Source organism: Alligator sinensis, unplaced genomic scaffold, assembly GCF_000455745.1.
Source record: "Alligator sinensis unplaced genomic scaffold, ASM45574v1 scaffold140_1, whole genome shotgun sequence".
Classification (NCBI taxonomy): domain Eukaryota; kingdom Metazoa; phylum Chordata; order Crocodylia; family Alligatoridae; genus Alligator; species Alligator sinensis.
The window spans coordinates 834824-854011 of record NW_005841836.1 but is presented as its reverse complement, the minus strand read 5'-3'; the positions used below and the strand labels follow the sequence as shown (position 1 = coordinate 854011).

At 41.8% G+C, this 19188-nt stretch overlaps 1 protein-coding gene across 5 annotated transcripts in view; it reads right to left on the bottom strand.

The window, feature by feature from the left end:
* RIN2 (Ras and Rab interactor 2) overlaps positions 1-19188 on the bottom strand; it is a 163712-nt gene that overhangs the window by 50010 nt on the left and 94514 nt on the right. For 4 of the 5 annotated variants that reach the window (XM_025201906.1, XM_025201899.1, XM_014519383.2 and 1 more), the window contains exon 3: positions 7763-7857. In XM_025201906.1, coding sequence (XP_025057691.1) covers positions 7763-7857 — 95 coding nt within the window. Of the gene's footprint in view, positions 1-7762; positions 7858-19188 lie in introns of those variants that run through there. The other variant, XM_025201915.1, reaches the window with a different exon arrangement.

The following is a 19188-nucleotide window of genomic DNA, read 5'->3' as shown; positions in this document are numbered from 1 at the left end:
GCCACCTGACCACCTATGTTCTTTGATACTTCCCTTGCCCTCTATTTCTTCTGGTTTGTGTATATTAAACTATCAGCTGTAAAATACACACAGTGCCTTTTAAATATACAAAGCACCTAGAGGACACTATTGGTCCTGCCAGAAATAAGTGATAAATTACAGCAAGCAGCGCAGAAGTCAATTCTCCAATCAAGATAATACCTTTAGGAAGTGCGACTCTGAAGCAGTCTGCAGAAACAATCTTGTTTGGCCACAGCCAGATAGCAATGTTCAGGCCAAATGTGCTTTCCCAAGCAAAAGTTTAATACCTTTAATGCCATTATTTAAAGAAGGGCTTTACCATGTATTAGAAGTGGGCTGTGGGCTTAACTATGTCAAGACCTATTGCTACACCATAATCAGCTGGTGGAGACCAAACAAGTTGCAGAGGGAATCTATTTGAGAGGAAGTAGTTTTATTCATGTAAAAATATAGTCAGCTACCAAAGAAGGAGCATTCCTAGCATCAACTATAGGGTCAGCAATGGGCTGCTTGCTGGAGTGAAGACATCTGAAGAATGTCAAGAATGTGTGCACCCATACACATCTATCACAGCTCCCCTCTTCTCTACAGGTGGTTCAAAAGTAATTCAGAGTACTGAGCTGCCAAAAATACAGTTGCACACACACACCCTGCTAACATGTACAAACATTAGTTTAAATAAGAAGTTGTCAAGGTGAAAGCATTCCTTGTCAGAAGCTCTAGCTACTCAAACAGTTCTCCATGCCAAGATTCAGGAAAGAATGTAGGGCAGGTGCCCACACCTTAATGACCTATATATATAGCTTCTTACAGCTGCTTCTTGGCTGGCCTCTCACAGCAAGATAAGAGCTTATGAATACAGCAGTGTAACATTTACCAAAGACTCTCTCCAATTCAAAGGTTAATGATTCTGAGCAGGATCAGCGCTGGCAAATCTTCTTAATGTCATCCGAATAAACTGGGAACAAACGGCATTTTGATAAAACAGTTTCTCTAGAAAACCTAGACAGCAGAAGACAGTGAAGAGACACCATGCATGGTTGAACCATGGAAGATCAGTTGGCAAATGTACGTACAACTGCAGGTTAGCTGATTTCATGGAAGCCAGAATCTAGGGGACAGCCCAGCACTATACTTGCTGTAACAACATCTCTACGCTGTTTTCGTGTAACTGAGGACCAAGCCCTGATCCTTTGCATTTTCTTTAAGAAATTATCCATTAATTGAAAGGAATATAAGACTAGATCTAATCTGCAACAGTGAAGGTTGTGGATACTCAGCACTTCTTGGGCACGGACTGTGAACTCCTTGGGACAGGAGCTTGTCTCATAAGGTATCTTTGATAACAACAGCAACATGACATGGAACAAGAAATCCACAGCCAGCCATCTGATTACTTCAACTGTATATAGAAAAAAGTTGTGACAACAGACATTGTCCAGTGACAGCAAATACTAATGACTTTCTTGGTGTTTCATAATTATATCTTCCAGAGAAATATGAAGCTAATACCAAGTAAAATTTAAAAAGCAAAACAGAAAAATCTGCATGGAACTTCTGTAGATTTGAGCTACTGCCATCACAGATTCTAACAGATTTCTGCACTTATGGGCCACGTCTAGATAAGCAGAGGTGTGCACTTGCAGCAGCACAAATAGCAGTGGCACAAATCTGTGTTGCTACTTTGTGACGCAGTGCATGTCCCTGCACATGCCCTTGTCTGCCGTGCCCAACTCCTCCCAGCTCTCAGCTGGGCTCCACGTACTGCAGGGGAGGGAGAGGGGGCTGGCTAGGGCACAGCATGCCTTAGCACAGGGATAACTGGCAGGCAGCCCCTGTGCTGAAGTACACTGCACCCTAGCCAGCTTGGAAGTGGCACATGGAGACAGGGGAACAGGCAGCCCAGGGCTCCGCCAAGCGGTTGACTGGGGCGCAGTGTGTCTCGAGACGGGGGAACAGGCAGCCCTGGGCTGGTGCTCCCCTGTCTCCGCAGCATGTGGCGAAGAGGGAGCAGGCAGCCCTGGGACACCTGCTCCTCCATCTCCACTTTTGTCCTGGTGCACACTATTTTCACGTGGTTTGCACCACTTTTTTTCCCAAGGTTTTTTTCTGCTACTAGGAAATCCCAGTAACAAATTTTGCCTCTGTGCTGCAAACTAGCAGCACCACATATGGTTTAATGTGCAACGTGTGCAGTTTGTGGCACCACAAACAGCACATACCTATACATCTGGACACACCCACTGTGTTCAAACATAAAACTCACGATGATCAAAGATTCTGCCCCGTTTCTTTCTGTTTGAGAGAACCCTTGAGTACGTGGAAAACAGTTGAAGGTACGAAAGGAATGCCTAGATATATCCTATCCACAGTTAAATCATGGTAAAAAGAGCAGAGAGCAGGTTACAACTTGTAATCAGCAGTTTGCTGCCTTGTAAACTGCACGCTGGAACGCACACATGCTTGCGCATACATGCACACACACATGCGCACACGTGCACACACACACACACACACACAGAAAAATATGTGTATTTCCTTTAAGAATGATCAGCATTGAGGGATTTTTCTCCATCAGACTCAATCCTGTCCAATTCATTCGTTTTGGCTCTGTAACCTGTGCCCCAACTTTTGCTACCCAGAAATCAGTTGATCAACTCCACAAGACCTCCCCCTCCTTTGACAGGGAGACTTTTTTGAAATGGGAGCTCCACCCAAGATTCAGTCTTTATATGGGCTCTCTCTGCAAGCCCTCTGTCATGTACAGATAATTCAGTATTATGCTCAGGTGACTTACTCAGTTCTAAGTCAGCTGACTTACTCATTAGGTCTGCCTATACTGGAGTCACTGCAGCTCACATAGACATAGCCACTTAACCTGGGGACTGGTAACAGTGCATCTGTGGTAACACCAGCTTTGGTCCAGACTATCTGAGTGTTTACATGGTTTTTTCAAGCAGGTTTTGGAGCCTGTGGAGAACTTAATGCTAGGCTTAGTACAAACATTGGTATAATTGGATCCTTTATTCAAGTGCTGCTAAAAATGAAACCAAAAATCACACAGGGAATAATACACTGTGTTTCTTGAAAACCATGGCTAACAACGCTTGGGGATGCAATCATACTTAGGGTTCACAGGAGTAAAGCCAAGAAGGCTGCAGCAAAACCCTTTTACCAAAACAGCAGAAACCAAGATGAACCAGTTTTGTCAACTCTTATGCTGGAGGAGGGGTAGATGGGGGGTTTACATTGGCCTCACCAGGTTAACTCTGCAGTGAAGACATGTCCTCCATGTTGTGCTTTTTGATGACTTTGTCCATTTTGGAGACTCCATTATTCCCCCATCCTACACTTCTAGTGACTACAGGTCCCGTTTACTTTGGCTTCACTCCTCAGGAGGTCTAATACTCAGGCTGTGGTCTCTACACGGAGGCATCAGCAGTTGCCCTTTGCTTCAGGCCTGGCTCTATAGGCCTCAGCACTTCCCAGACAGTACAGCTTAGCAAAGCCTGTCTACCAGCTCTTCCCTTAACCAACTGGGCCTCTGGGCTCCAGTACCTCAAGGGATCTTCACTTCCCTGGTGGGCCTTGCAGCACAAACCCCTTGGCATGAAGCTGCCTTAACATTCCACTGCAGTGTGGAAGGAACTTGCTCGTATTAAGCAGCAGTGATTTGCATTTCCTCTACCAAGTCCTCTCCCAGCCTTAGGGGCCAAGATGAGAGAGAAAGCGACAATGCTACAAACAGCATTTTTCATGTCATCGAAAACAAAAGAGCTAGATCCTATAGAGTTTTCTCCATGCCACTTTGCTGAAAGGAATTGAATGTGTCCACTGATACTGGATTTCTAGCATGTCGAAACAGACTCCCCGCCCATCTGTAGGAGCCCTAAATGGAGAACAAGACAGTAGCTGCCAAGCAAAAAAACTTTGTGAGAGACTACAGAAGAGAAAAGCAGGCTGAGTCAGAAGCTTGGAAAGTAGTGGACTTTGCAGTTCTTACTGCTACAGCAGAAAAAAAACAGTAGGAAAGCATGCGCTTTCTCCACACTCCTGGTGGAGGCAGCAGGCACGTAGAATGGGCCTAACTACATTCTCAAGATCCTTTATGGCTTATTTCTGCCACAGGGCTCATTATTTCAGCTCCTGCCTAGTCCTCAAAGTACTACTTGCAGTTGTACCCTGGTTCTAGGCAGCTGCACTGTAGGGCTGGGAAGGAGTTCCGCTCACTTTTTCTGAATTCACTACCACAACAAGGCTGGAAGTTTATCCATGGGTGTGTGTAGATGAAATGGGGGCCCTAAATTGAAGCAGTGGGTTTTTAAAAAACACCACTTAAATTTAAAGCTGATTAAACCTGCGTGTCTTGCACACACCCCACTGACTTACCTGCCTCTCCAGCAGGGTGGGGAGTGCGAGCTGCCGGCAGGTGGAGCGGTCCCTCGTTTGCAGAGGTGCTTCCCTCGGGCAGTGGAGGCACCCGCCCACAGGCACCTGGCTTGGGCAGTCACAGGGGGCACCGCAGTCGCACAGGGAAGCACCGGGCCCCCATGCAGTTCAGGTAAGCAGGTAGACGGGAGGGGGGCGGGGTGTAAGAAATCAGGCTCCCTGCTTTTCTTGGGCGAAGCCTGCTTTCCCGGGCTGCTGCCAGGCTGCATGCAAGGCTTCCTACAGAGCCGTGGAGCTGCACAGAGCCTGGTGCTTCGCTCCGCAGCTGTAGAGGCACCAGCGCCCCAAGTCATTTAAGGTGCATTACGCTGCTGAATTTCCTACAGTGGATGGAACTGATGCACAATATGCCACCAAGGCGTACACCAACACCATTAAAGTGGTGCAAAAGCATTTAGGCCACTTTAAAAAGTTGTGCACACATGCCTCCCTTTTCGTCTACACACGGCCCATGTGGTCCATTCTGCTCCTCCCCACTCCTGTGCATAATTCCCTTTAACTTCACTGACAGATGTGTACCTACACTGGGGAGATAATCAAGCTCCTGACTGTTCATAATATTGAAAGGATGAATACAGAAGGTGACATGTTAAAGCATTCTGACTCAACCTCTTAATTAGGTACAGCATATGACACTTATACACCTATATGATTTTAAGTGCAATGGGATGCATAGAGATGTGCTGCAAGTCAGTGAAGCCAACCTTTTTGGTACGCCTGCCACAGATTTGCCCCACATCCTCTGCAAATGCCACTCTGATCCCCTTCCCCTGCCCAATTTGCTGCTATGCTTTCTGCCCTATCTGGTGCTAGGCTGCCTGCTCCCTCCCTGATCTGCCATGTGCCATACACAAAGGCTGCCCATAGTACTTATGAAATGTGTGCTACAGGTTGGCCAATCCTGTCAAAAGTCAGGCTTAATATTCATTCATCCAGCTATTGTGCACTGGATTAAAGATGTGAGTAAAAAACTGGGGAAATTATTTCCAAAATTTAGTTATGGTGTATAAATCTTCATAGCACTGAGTCATACACAAACTGAAAGCTGCTGAAGCTGTACACCTGAAGCCTCACACCTCAAGCGTTTGTTGTGGTACATAATTAAAGGTACAATACATGGAGCCACTTCATATTCGCCCATGTATTTTAAAAAGCAGCCAACGCCAATGAAACCAATTTTAAAGAACACTAAACACACACAAGTAAATGTGCACACACAAGTTTCTTGATTCACAGTTTGTATATTAAGCTTTCTCTAGATACAAATTGCAGTACCTCACACCAAGACCCTGCCCCTAGAACAAGAGTCCTCTGCAAAGAAAATGGGAACTGTGAACTAGCTGCATAGATAATAATAGGCATAACAATAGAAAGTCTTTCCCAGGACCAACTGAAATCAAATCAATTGAAATCAATTATTTTAATCACTATTTAAATCAGGAAAAAGGAAACCTTTATTTAACCGTTCAGTTTAAATATTATTCTGTGTTCACGGTTTAGTTATTTTTCCAAAGAAAGATTTATAATCATGAAAACATTGAATTGCAACTAATTGAAGCCTTTACACTAAATTTGTACTACTTTTTTTTTTTTTTTAACCAGGGGAATACACTATAGCTATATGCACTTATTTAAACAATTATATAACTTAATTCATTTATTCAGATTTTTAATTTTTATATGCATGATCTTCGAAAATGATAAATAATTAATTTCTTTTGTACTAACTAGGTTTTTATTTTACCTGTTATTTGTAGCAGGATGGAAACTGGAACTAAATTAACTATGTACAAATCAGCACGCCATGGGCGCATCTACACATGGGGTTTAATGTGTGGCAGCTTATTTACTGCACATTAAAGTGTCATGTAAAAAACTGTGCTATTACACTAATACATAGTAGAATGGGCTACTAGGTATTAAGTGTCATTTAAAAACTGCACATCAAAGCAGCCTAATGAGCATTTGTTCAGTACCTCACATTGGAGGTACTAAATTTAATGCGCATTAGGAAAAGCGCCTTAATGCAAGTGTAGATGCGCCCAGTTTGTTTTTAATTAGTTGAATAAAACACCCATAACAGTGATGGACACTGGAACAAAAAGTGAGTTTTTCAAAACATATTTTGCGTATAAAACTGACCAAATAATTACAAAAAGGAGTCCTATCATCTCCAGTGAGGTAACTAAATTACCCATTTATGATCATCATATCCTTCGGACTAATAGTCTCTCTCTTCTGCCTGTTAGGTGGCTAAGCGGACTTTAGGATTACACCTAGGTGCAATCCTATTCCACCCTGTTCAAGACCTGAAAATCCCTATGCATTTACGTTTGTAACATAGCATCATCTTGCCCTTAAGACTGAATCACAAAACCTCACCCCCGCCCCCCGCACAAAAAAAACGAGCAAAAGGAGCACCCACCTACCCCTTGAATTAATTGCTTTTTAGGGACTCAGGCAGGGTGAAGTACGATAAGACTTATGCACCTAATTCCACTTAAGTGCCTGATAGCTAGAATTTGGTCCCTAGGTGTTTAGCTAGTGACTTTCATCAGTCCAATGCTTTTACTTTCTTTAAATCTTTGGTAACAAACGTGTATTGTTTAATATGTTTATCTAATTTATTGTTAGTAGATTATAATAAGTGTATTCTTTTAAAAAGTGTTGTCATAATTACGAATTTAATTTAAAAATATGTTTTATAAACAAAAACAACTCAAGTTTAGAAAACCTGATGCATTAAAAAAAAGCTTTAAAAAAAAAATCACCTGTTTTTATCCTTCCTATTTGTTTCACTGCCTTACAAAACAAGATCAGTTAGCCAGAAACTCACATATTTACTCATTGCATTCACGCTGAGCAGCATGCTTGCCTTGGTTATATTCCTCTCAAACAAACATTACAACTGAAGCAATGAGTACTTTTCATGCTTTACATTGTAAAGGCAAGATTCATTTCCACAAACATTGGTAATCATGTTAATAGTTACCTGATAAAAAAGTTTATCTGTGTCCTAGGCTGTTGGCGTTTGCTATAAGGAAGTGGGAGTGTAAAGTTCGGTTGCTTTTAAAAGAAATTAAAACAAGTATACCTATAGCTTAATCATTAGACACTCCCTCTACCCACAGGCAAACTCCATTATTAATGAGCTGGAGCACCTACAGACTTTTGTGCTCCTCGGATGAAAACTACCATGAAATGTCAACATCCTGAATAAAACAGCGCAGTGAAAACAGGCATGTCATGTTTACATTGCCAGAAATCATTATAATATATATATTTTAATCACCTTTGCAAATCAGTGGATCCATCTTCCAGTGTGAGATCAGTCTGTACCATCTCCTGTTTCAATTCTCCGATTTCTGAGGCGATTGTGTCAATGAGCTGGACGGGGACAAAAAGAGTATGACGTCAAGCAAGTGGAAGAGGCGTAGACATAAAAGTCTGGGCAAGTTTAGTCACTAGAGATTACAAACCTTTTTTTATCCTTTCCTATTTGGACTTCCCCTTTCAAAGGAAAAAATAAGGGTGAGGGACAGACGGTAATTGTTCTTGGAGGCAGGATAACTGATGTTTAACTAAAGTATATAACATCCCAGGAAATTAGATTAGATTATTATTTTAATTAGTTGTATTAATTCTGCATCCTAACAAAGCACAAACACAGGAAAGTATTAAAAAGAATAAACTATACAGTTTGGCTATTGTGACATCCCATTACACAATTTAAAAAAATGTCCCATAAAATTGTCATTAAAAAAGTACAAAGGATATTTCAAAGTTATATACAAACAGAATAGCACCAATTTTTGGTGCAAAAATAATCAAGATTTGCAAAAATTAAAAAAGGGCAATTACTTCTCATAACAATTCCTAGATTACAGACAAATAGACCAGTATTAGGATTATGATCCTGTGTACTCATACTTTTATTTGGGTGTCAGAACTATATTCAAGCTTGTGGATGGTAAGAAAATAATCTCAGTTTTCAGAAGTATAGCCCAAATAAAATTAAATGGCTTCCATATATGTTGATGGGAAAGCAACAGAAAATGATTCTATCATTAGGTTCACAAGATACAGTCCTTTAATCCCTGACACTTTTTGCAAGAATTGCACACACATGTGTTTGGCGCACAACAGTTGAGTTAAGGCGGCAGGAAAAATCATTGTTTAAAAATCTCTAAAAGTACTGCAAAACTTAAAAAAATAAAAATAAAACAAAAACAGCTTTCCAATTTGCATCAAACCTGTTTTACTTCACCTAAAGTCCGAGTAACATCGAACTCCCTTAATAGGGCAATGCTTTATAGGGTTTACAACAAAAAGATTTACCTGTGTTATTAATCCTAAATATGCTTTCCATCTACTTCAGTCATACATGCTCTCTTTATTTTACTATCATTCTGATCCATCCAAAGGAAGGTTTCAGTCTCCATTTGATTAGAATTCTCCAATCTTGTTTAGCAGCACAGAAGGATTTTTTTTTTTAATATAAATACATATTATTATGGTACATTATCTTCCCATAAAAAAATTCTCCTTTTGCGATTGGAGGCCTTAATAAGTAACCCTCAGCACTTTTGTACTGTTGTTATAAGGATTTCAAAAAATTTTCTTCCAGTTACCTAAAGAAATGCCAGAGCATATCCTCAAACAACTACAGTGAGCTGTGCACTGCATCAGGAGAGAGCATTGTCCTAACAGCGGTTTCTCATAACCCTCCAAAGCACACCAACCACTCCACATGCATCACCACCACCACCACCACATTTTCTCACGTACAACACACACTTTTTTCCAAAAACCAACTGCTGGACATTGAGGTGCACATTATAAAGAAAGAAATAAGGTAACAGCAATTTCTGCCACTTCAGTTTTCACCTGGCAGAAGCTTAAGTAACTCTTAACACAATCCACAGAGACCAAAACAAGGAGGAGGCTCAGCTCCCTAGCTGCTTCTACTCAGTGGGAGTGTCTACATGTGCATTAATGTGCTTTAGTTAATGCACATTAAATCTAGTACCGAGGGCACCTATACACGTACCAGATGTCTGCACCGATATGTGCTAATTAGCATGCATCGGGGCAGACTCAATTAATCGAGTCGTCTGATTAATCAAGTCTGCTGGACCGTGTTAATTAATATGCTTCAGCAGCCTCCACGTCACATCTATTCAGTGTTCCCACACTTCAAAATGGCAGTGGGGGTGCTTGAACTAAAGCTTATTGAATGAGCTATAGTTCAAGCACCATGCCACCATTTTTAAGTTTGGGATGCTGAATAAACATGACACTGCAGGCACTTTAGAGCAGCTACAAGAACCACTCTGATTAATTAAAGTGCCCCCCTCCACCCTGGAGCATGTGTATAGATGCCAACTATTATGAGGTACTAGTAAAATGCACATTAACCTGTCTTAATGCGCATTAACTAAAAAGCATGGTTTTTAAGTGACACTTAGCACACAATAGCCTATTTTAATGCACATTAACTAAATAGCACAGTTTTTAAGTAACATTTTAATGTGCATTAAAACAGACTACTGAACATTAAAGCACGCACGTAAACACACCCAATTACCTTCTACAAAGAAAGATCCTTTTTTCTTCATTCAAAAACAAGGTGTATATTGTACTCTAGGGCATATATGTGAAAATATGGTGTTTATATTTATATGTCACCCTCTCCAGAGAGGGTCAGAGTGGCAATGGAAACAACACTTTTAGGGCTTGTCTACACATGCATTTTAATGGGCAGTAGCCTATTTTACTGAGCATCAAAGCACTGTATCAAAACCTGTGCATATATGCTAATGTACAGTAGAACAGGTTACTGTACATTAAGTGTCACTAAAAAAGTATGTGCTTTTACTACTGCACATTAGGGCAGCCTAATGAGCATTTATTTAGTACCTCACATTGGAGGTACTAAATTTAATGTGCATTAGGAAAAGTGCATTGATGCACGTGTAGACGCACCCTTACTGTCAAGCATCAAGAAGTGGGTTCAGTTGGCTTTTAAGCAGGGAGCCAACTGTCATTCTTTTTTTGCAGTAGGACTGAATCTGGTGACAGTTGTTTTTTATATGATTAAAATAAAGGTTACTTGTTCTTTTGGTGCTTATAGTTTATAGTTATCTAAACTACACCCAAATGCCAGTGCCCGGTTAAAAATTCCTAATGTTAGACTTCAAACAAAAGGCCAATTATCATAAAGCAGTAGGTAGAAGCAGCTTCTTAGCAGTCAATGGCAGCCTCATTGGTGGGAGAGAAACAACATGGTTCTAGACAGGTTTAGACCGCTAGGGTGAATGACCCATTAGAAGTGAAATCTATTGCCTGTGTGCACCAACACCATACTATCTGAGCACAACATATTTTTACAACACCACTGGTAGACAGAACAATGGCATATTCTCCATTTTACAAAGTGGGGAACTACGGCACACAGAGACCAAGAGATTTGCCCAAGATGACTCTGGGAGTGGTGTGGCAGAGCTGAGCACTGAACACGCCTATACAAAGTTCCAGGCTAATACCCTACCCACGGGAATAACCTTCCTCTTCCTAGTCCTCAGGAGCCTGAGAAGGAAAAGCTACATGGCAGGAGTTAGAGGGGCAGAGATTTTCCAGACAAATAGGCTACTTCTGAAAAATAAGCATGTCCAAGGTTTGAAATATTTGTCTGATCCCCATGACCTTAAGAGTGCAGCTGGCCAGGTTTGGAAAAAATGCCCTGCTTAACATGGCTTCTACAAAGGCCTGCAATTTAAAGGGACAGATGTACTATGTGCTGTTCACTATGCACTGCATTCAGAGTACAGGTTTCCCTCACTTTATGCGGGTTCTGTATGTGCGAATTTACTCTTATGCGATGACCCTGTTTATACCAAAATTTTGTTACATGAGAGGTAAATTCACTCTTATGCGATCAGTGTGGTGGAAGTTTGCAGTCAGCTGCTTTGTGCAGTGTGCTGCGGGAGTAACGTGCACTAAAATAGTCTCCTGTGTGGACCTGTGCTCCATGCTCGTTGTCTGCAATACGTGTTTCTGTAGCTGCCATCCCCATTATGATAGTGCCCTGTGCTCGTGCTTGTGTGTGCTGTCTGCTGTTGCCAAGTACCAAAATTGTCTTGTAAAAGTGGCAGAAATGGGGCTAGGGGTCAGTACAGTCAAGGTCTTGGGACGTATCCCTATTTGTTACATTGTAAAGTGGGTTCCTTTTATGTGAATTTGAGTTATGCGCCATTTTCCAGGAATGCAGGTACAACATAAAGTGAGGGAAACCTGTATATAAAATATGATTTTTAGAAGTATTTTATTTAAATAGGATTTTTAAGTTAAACGTTTTTTCCCCCTTAATAATAGGCCTATTGGAAGTATGTATGCAATTACAACATTATAATATTAAGATTTAATATTATTTATTTAAAGCATTTTCTATGTTAAGGCTTTAATCTACTCCTACCATGGATCACGAATTTAATTTGTTGGAGAGGCTTGATCTGGAGAGCAATGCCATCAGTTCTGTACTCCTAGCAGGGTCACCCATAGTGGCAGGGTTGAGAACGAGGTTTTCCATACTAATAGTGATCCAAAAAAACCCAATTCTGAATGGCGAAACAGGTGGATGAAGAAAGAATGTTTCAAGATGGCTGCAAAGGCAAAAGAAGATTACAGTGGAATAGAAACCTCAGCCTCTGGTTGTCTAGGTTTTCCTTGCCAACATATTAAGGTTTCCTTCTTGGAAACTATCACGTGGTTGCTGATGTGCAACAGGACCAGCACATTAAAAGAAAACATGTGCAGCCATCTTCTTTCAATAGCAAGTCCTACAGAAATGGGCAAATGGTAACGAGGGAAAGTGCTGGCAATACCAGCCCCTATTCATGGACCTACATGGAGGTAATGATTCTATGATGGTCATTTTGTAGTTGGAGCTAAAACAAGCATGCAATTCATTTGCTGCAGTCATGACTGAGCAGGCTTCTTGAAGATCCACCCTGCTCACCCTGTACATGGAGGGGGTTACAAAAGGTGTCCTAAACATATTCTGTCTCATTTCACCTAACTGGAAACCACATCCAGGACTCATTCTATCTGTAGTCCAAACCAAGAAATTAAGCTTGAAACCTGGAATATCCACACCTTGATGGACAAAAGGACAACACACGGCCAATGAATACGCATGATTTGATATTGACATTGCTGTGCTTAGTGAAATCAGAAAACAGGAGAGGGGCAGCTCCCAAAGCATGGCGGTGAAAAGACAAGCCAAAAAAAAGAAAGACATATCCATGGCATTGGTTTTGCTATCAAGACCAGGATTTTTACTCAGCTGTCAGCATGTCCAGTTGGCACCAACCAGTGTCTTGTGACCCTTTGCTTTCAAATGACCAACAGACAACAAACAAGAAACAGTCATCAGTGCATATGACCCAACCCCTGAAGCAGATGACGAAACAAAAGAAGAACTCTATTTTAAACAAATTCTGTCCGCTGTCCCCAAAGAAGATAAGATAATTCTTCTTGGCACCTTCAATGCAAGAGTGGGCAGGGACTCTGAGCTATGGAAAGGAATACTTGGAAAGAAAGGAATTGGGTAGAAAGGAAAGTCAATTCAAATTAAATTCTTCTCCTGAGCAAGTGTTCCAAACATGATCTCATCATGACGAACTCCTTATTCCATCAAAGCAACAAATGAAGATATCATGGATACATCCCCACTCAAAACACTGGCACCTGATTGACTATATCAGGCTTGTCCAACATGCGGCCCGCGGGCCACCATGCGGCCCTCCAAGCTGTTTTCTGAGTCCCGAGGTGCTGCAAAAGGAAATGAAAGTAAACACTGTACTTTCGTTTCAGGGGGGTGATGTGATACCGCTTCCTGTGAGGTCTTTGAATATGGCTTGCCGGCCCACTGGATGATAACAAGTTCATGATCTGGCCCCACATTCAAAAAGGTTGGACACCCCTGGACTATATCATAGTGTGTGCCTGGGACTGCTGCAATGTCTGTACCATCAGAGCTATGACCAGTGCAGATGACTGCTGGATAGATCATTGTTTGATATATTCTATCACGTCTATTTGTATCTCCCCAAAATGCAGCAACTAAGTAAGAGGTTCAATATCAAGTGTTTGAAAGACCTTGCTAAAAGTGATCATCTCCAGCAGTGCCTCAATGAGAAACTCTCTGACCCCCGCAATGATCTTGACACCACTGATTACTGGGAGAGCCTCAAAAAAGACAAACAGGAGGCACGCAAAGAATCTTTAGGTTTCTCCACAAAATCAGGACTGGTTCATTGAGAATTATAGGGAAATCCAAGCTCTTGTTGGCAGAAAAAGGAAAGCCTTCAAAGCTTGGCAGAGGACTATCAACTCAGAGCAGAAGCAAGACACCTATGACCCATTAAAGCTGAGACCCAGAGGAAAGTCCAAAATAAACAAGCTGTGGGAGGACAAAATAAACAAAATTCAAGAGTTTGTTGACAGCCACAACACGCACAGTACCTTCAGCACAACCAAAGCTGTCCATGGGCCAAGCACACGAGGAGCTGTCCCTCTGAGATTCAAAGACGGAACAACACTCTTTAATGACAGCTCCACTGTCAACCCATGGCAGAAGGAGCACTACCAGAAGCTCCTGAACTAAGATTGTGATGTAAAAAATAATACTATCAAAGCCATTCCACAATACCCCATTAAGGAAAAGTGTGCAGATTTAATTTATGAAGAGGCCATGAAAGCCATTAAGCAAATGAACAACACCACACATGTTCCTGGTAGAATACTGGCTGAAATTTATAAGCAAGGTAAAGCTCTCTCATCAACTGCACATTGTTAGTCTGAAAATCTGAAAATATGAACAGATTTTCAGTGACTTAAGAGATGCCAGGATTGTTACCATATTTAGGAAAGGAGATAGATTATATTGCAGCAATTATCAGTATTGCACTCCTATCTGTAGCTGGGAAGATCATCATCTGCATTCTTCTTAACAGATTCACTCTCTGTCCTGAGAAGTTTCTATCTGGGTGCATCTACACATGCAATTATGGCACCTGAATAAACTGTGGAGCTTATTGTTCCAGAGTTAACCATTTGAATGTATGCCTGGAAGCAATTAATTCCGGAGCAATAAGCTCTGCAGTTTATTCAGGCACAGCACATGGAGCCCAGGAGGAGCAGCCCCAGCTGGCAGGGGGCCCCAGGGGTCAGCCTGCCAGACTGGGGCTGCTCCCCACAAATCAGTGGGTGTCTTTACACATGCTCCAGGGGTGGGAGGTGGGCACTTTAATTAGAGCAGCTCCAAGAGCCACTCTAATTCAAGCACCCATAGTGTCTTGTGTATTCAGCATTCTGTGCTTCAAAATGGTGGCAGGGATGCTTTAACTAAAGTTAGTTGAACGAGCTTCAGTTAAAGTGCCCCCACCGCAATTTTTAAGTGCAGGGATGCCCGATACCTGAGATGTGAACACTGCTGCAGCATGCTAATTCACATGCTCCAACAGACTCGATTAATCGAGTCTGCTCCGACACACTGTAATTACAGCGTGTCAGAGCAGCGTCCCCGCACATCTACAGGTACCCAGTGTGTTCCTCCTGACTCAATGTGATAGCAGGCAGCCCCTGCACTGATGCATCCTTGTGTCCCAGCCAGTCAGGCAGTGTCTACATGTGTGCTGCTGAAGAGATTTTTACTCCACAGCAGGCACAAGGCACATGCCATCCTGCGAGATCATGCCTGCATGCTAGCTCCAGCATGGCCTGATCCACTGCAGGCAATGTGTACCCAGGACTGTCCCCCCTGTGCTGCATGTAGCATGCCCCATGTGGCACATGGGGTCAGTTCAGAGATCCATAAGCCAAATCATACAGCTCCATAGGCTGGAACCGGCCAAGGAGCCATATGTTTGATACCCCCTTATTAGGCAATATAAGTTTAAAAGAAAGTCAAACCATGCAACTGATGGAAGTCACCAGTTAAGCACCTGAAACCAGAACCTGTTGATGTGGTAGACCAGCTTTTGATAGCGCTAGTCTCTCCTTCAGCTGTGGAGTATATTTTCTATATTTCACTATTTCAAGGACTAGTTCATTCAGAGACAATAAACTGACATGAAAGAGAACAGACAAGCTTATTTTCTTCTTCTGTTTTGTAGGTGGTATGGACAGATTAAACCAGTGATTCTCAACTGGGTGTTATGGCCCCCTGGGATGCCTTGAGATCCTTTTAAGGGTACCCTGGTGTGTCACGCAACATTAGCATTGTTAGATGTGCAAACAAGATTCACAAGATAAATCCACAGATTTCAAATAGGAATCCATAATGTTTAAAACATTCTGGACTGTTATGCTCTTCTTTCTGAACTCTTTTCAAGTGAAAAATGGCTCTATTATTTTTCTCTAGACAAAAAATTGGACTCAACAATTTTATTGCTTTAAGTTGTGTGTGGAGGGGCGTGGGAGGGACTTATCACAGTTCAGCTCAATTTGCTGTAACTGTCCAGTCTGTCCACTCTGTCCTGCAGTCATAGTAATTTACCACTCACTTCATTTAAGGATAATTTACTACGGTTTAGCTTCCACTTATTCTGGGATAGGGACAGACAGATAAAATGGTTATAAATCAGCTGATATATGCTCACGGGTGGCAAATCAACCTCCGGTTAAAGCTGTATAATTGTTTCGTCTGTCCCCATCCTATGAATAAGGGCTAAGTACGTGAGAACAAGATCTACTTGTTCTAAAAATTTTAAATAAATGGTAACTAGATATACTCAATTCAGTTAGCTAATACTCCCCTTGTTTAATAAACCAATTTTAAATAAACATCTTGATTAACTTGTTTTCTCATATACATTTGAAGTTGTTTAATTGTATAAATAAAAACTAAATTTAAAGTGCTGTTTCTGTGCATTTTAATGAAAGTCTAATTTCCACCCAATAAAAAAAGAATCATTTGCCATTTTCTAAACTACTAAACATGTAAAAACCTCACAGTATAAGTAAATTAATTAAGCCATCTAATTATTTAAATAAATGCATATAGCTATAGGTAGCAACCTACCGAATTTGTGATTTCTGCAAAATTCAGCATTGCCTGTGAAATCCGTGGTGGGGGGGAACTTTGAGTGCTGTGGCAGCTTGCCAGGGGTGGGAAGGGGTTACCTGCTTGAAAGACACCTGGAAAGATGGCTGCTACCTCTGCCCCTTGCTACTAATTGGCTGAGAGGGCTGCCTGTCATGTGGCCTCACCCTCTCCACCAATTGGCTGAGAGGGGCAGGGCTGCACACCAACAGCCCTCACAGCCAATCAGTGGCAAAGAGTGGGGCATTGATGCCCCTTGACCAGTCAGATTGTGTCCCAGCCAGTCAGGCAGTGTCTACATGTGTGCTGCTGAAGAGATTTTTACTCCACAGCAGGCACAAGGCACATGCCATCCTGCGAGATCATGCCTGCATGCTAGCTCCAGCATGGCCTGATCCACTGCAGGCAATGTGTACCCAGGACTGTCCCCCCTGTGCTGCATGTAGCATGCCCCATGTGGCACATGGGGTCAGTTCAGAGATCCATAAGCCAAATCATACAGCTCCATAGGCTGGAACCGGCCAAGGAGCCATATGTTTGATACCCCCTTATTAGGCAATATAAGTTTAAAAGAAAGTCAAACCATGCAACTGATGGAAGTCACCAGTTAAGCACCTGAAACCAGAACCTGTTGATGTGGTAGACCAGCTTTTGATAGCGCTAGTCTCTCCTTCAGCTGTGGAGTATATTTTCTATATTTCACTATTTCAAGGACTAGTTCATTCAGAGACAATAAACTGACATGAAAGAGAACAGACAAGCTTATTTTCTTCTTCTGTTTTGTAGGTGGTATGGACAGATTAAACCAGTGATTCTCAACTGGGTGTTATGGCCCCCTGGGATGCCTTGAGATCCTTTTAAGGGTACCCTGGTGTGTCACGCAACATTAGCATTGTTAGATGTGCAAACAAGATTCACAAGATAAATCCACAGATTTCAAATAGGAATCCATAATGTTTAAAACATTCTGGACTGTTATGCTCTTCTTTCTGAACTCTTTTCAAGTGAAAAATGGCTCTATTATTTTTCTCTAGACAAAAAATTGGACTCAACAATTTTATTGCTTTAAGTTGTGTGTGGAGGGGCGTGGGAGGGACTTATCACAGTTCAGCTCAATTTGCTGTAACTGTCCAGTCTGTCCACTCTGTCCTGCAGTCATAGTAATTTACCACTCACTTCATTTAAGGATAATTTACTACGGTTTAGCTTCCACTTATTCTGGGATAGGGACAGACAGATAAAATGGTTATAAATCAGCTGATATATGCTCACGGGTGGCAAATCAACCTCCGGTTAAAGCTGTATAATTGTTTCGTCTGTCCCCATCCTATGAATAAGGGCTAAGTACGTGAGAACAAGATCTACTTGTTCTAAAAATTTTAAATAAATGGTAACTAGATATACTCAATTCAGTTAGCTAATACTCCCCTTGTTTAATAAACCAATTTTAAATAAACATCTTGATTAACTTGTTTTCTCATATACATTTGAAGTTGTTTAATTGTATAAATAAAAACTAAATTTAAAGTGCTGTTTCTGTGCATTTTAATGAAAGTCTAATTTCCACCCAATAAAAAAAGAATCATTTGCCATTTTCTAAACTACTAAACATGTAAAAACCTCACAGTATAAGTAAATTAATTAAGCCATCTAATTATTTAAATAAATGCATATAGCTATAGGTAGCAACCTACCGAATTTGTGATTTCTGCAAAATTCAGCATTGCCTGTGAAATCCGTGGTGGGGGGGAACTTTGAGTGCTGTGGCAGCTTGCCAGGGGTGGGAAGGGGTTACCTGCTTGAAAGACACCTGGAAAGATGGCTGCTACCTCTGCCCCTTGCTACTAATTGGCTGAGAGGGCTGCCTGTCATGTGGCCTCACCCTCTCCACCAATTGGCTGAGAGGGGCAGGGCTGCACACCAACAGCCCTCACAGCCAATCAGTGGCAAAGAGTGGGGCATTGATGCCCCTTGACCAGTCAGAGGTGTGGGGAGGGGTGCTGCACTCCACCTGTAAAATGGCTGCCAGGGCCTGCATTCTACCCCCGAAATCAGAGATCAGCCCTGTAACCAAACATAGGCCTGTTCCGCATGAGCTATGTGGGACAAACAGCTATAACTTGAATCAAATATATGCTATCCACAGCACAACCAAACTGCAGGGACAGGGTGGATGTCAGGCTTAGCCATTTTCAGGGAACCTAAGTTAAAGTTGCAGAAATACAACTGAGCAGCAACCCAAGGGCCTGTATCCTAGACACTGTATTACAACTGCATCCTAAAACATTAAGAACTAAAGGTGACCAAATGTATTAATAGTTATTTTGCTGTAATATATGTATTTTTGCTAATATGTTCAAATGATTATAGACACAAAGGCTTTGAGGATGAAAAGAGTGAAGAAGCCTTGTCAGGCCACAGGCCACAGTTAATAAATAAGGGTGCTGACAAATGCGGGGGCAAGAAAATAACAACAACAAAAAACAAAAAAAGAAAAATGCATTTTACCAGAAGAGAAAGTGTGTTAGTTCAACCTGGTTCCCCAGCATCTGTATAGATCAGGCACTTCAGCAGGGTTTTTTGGTGCTTTTACCTATAGCTGATTCAATCAG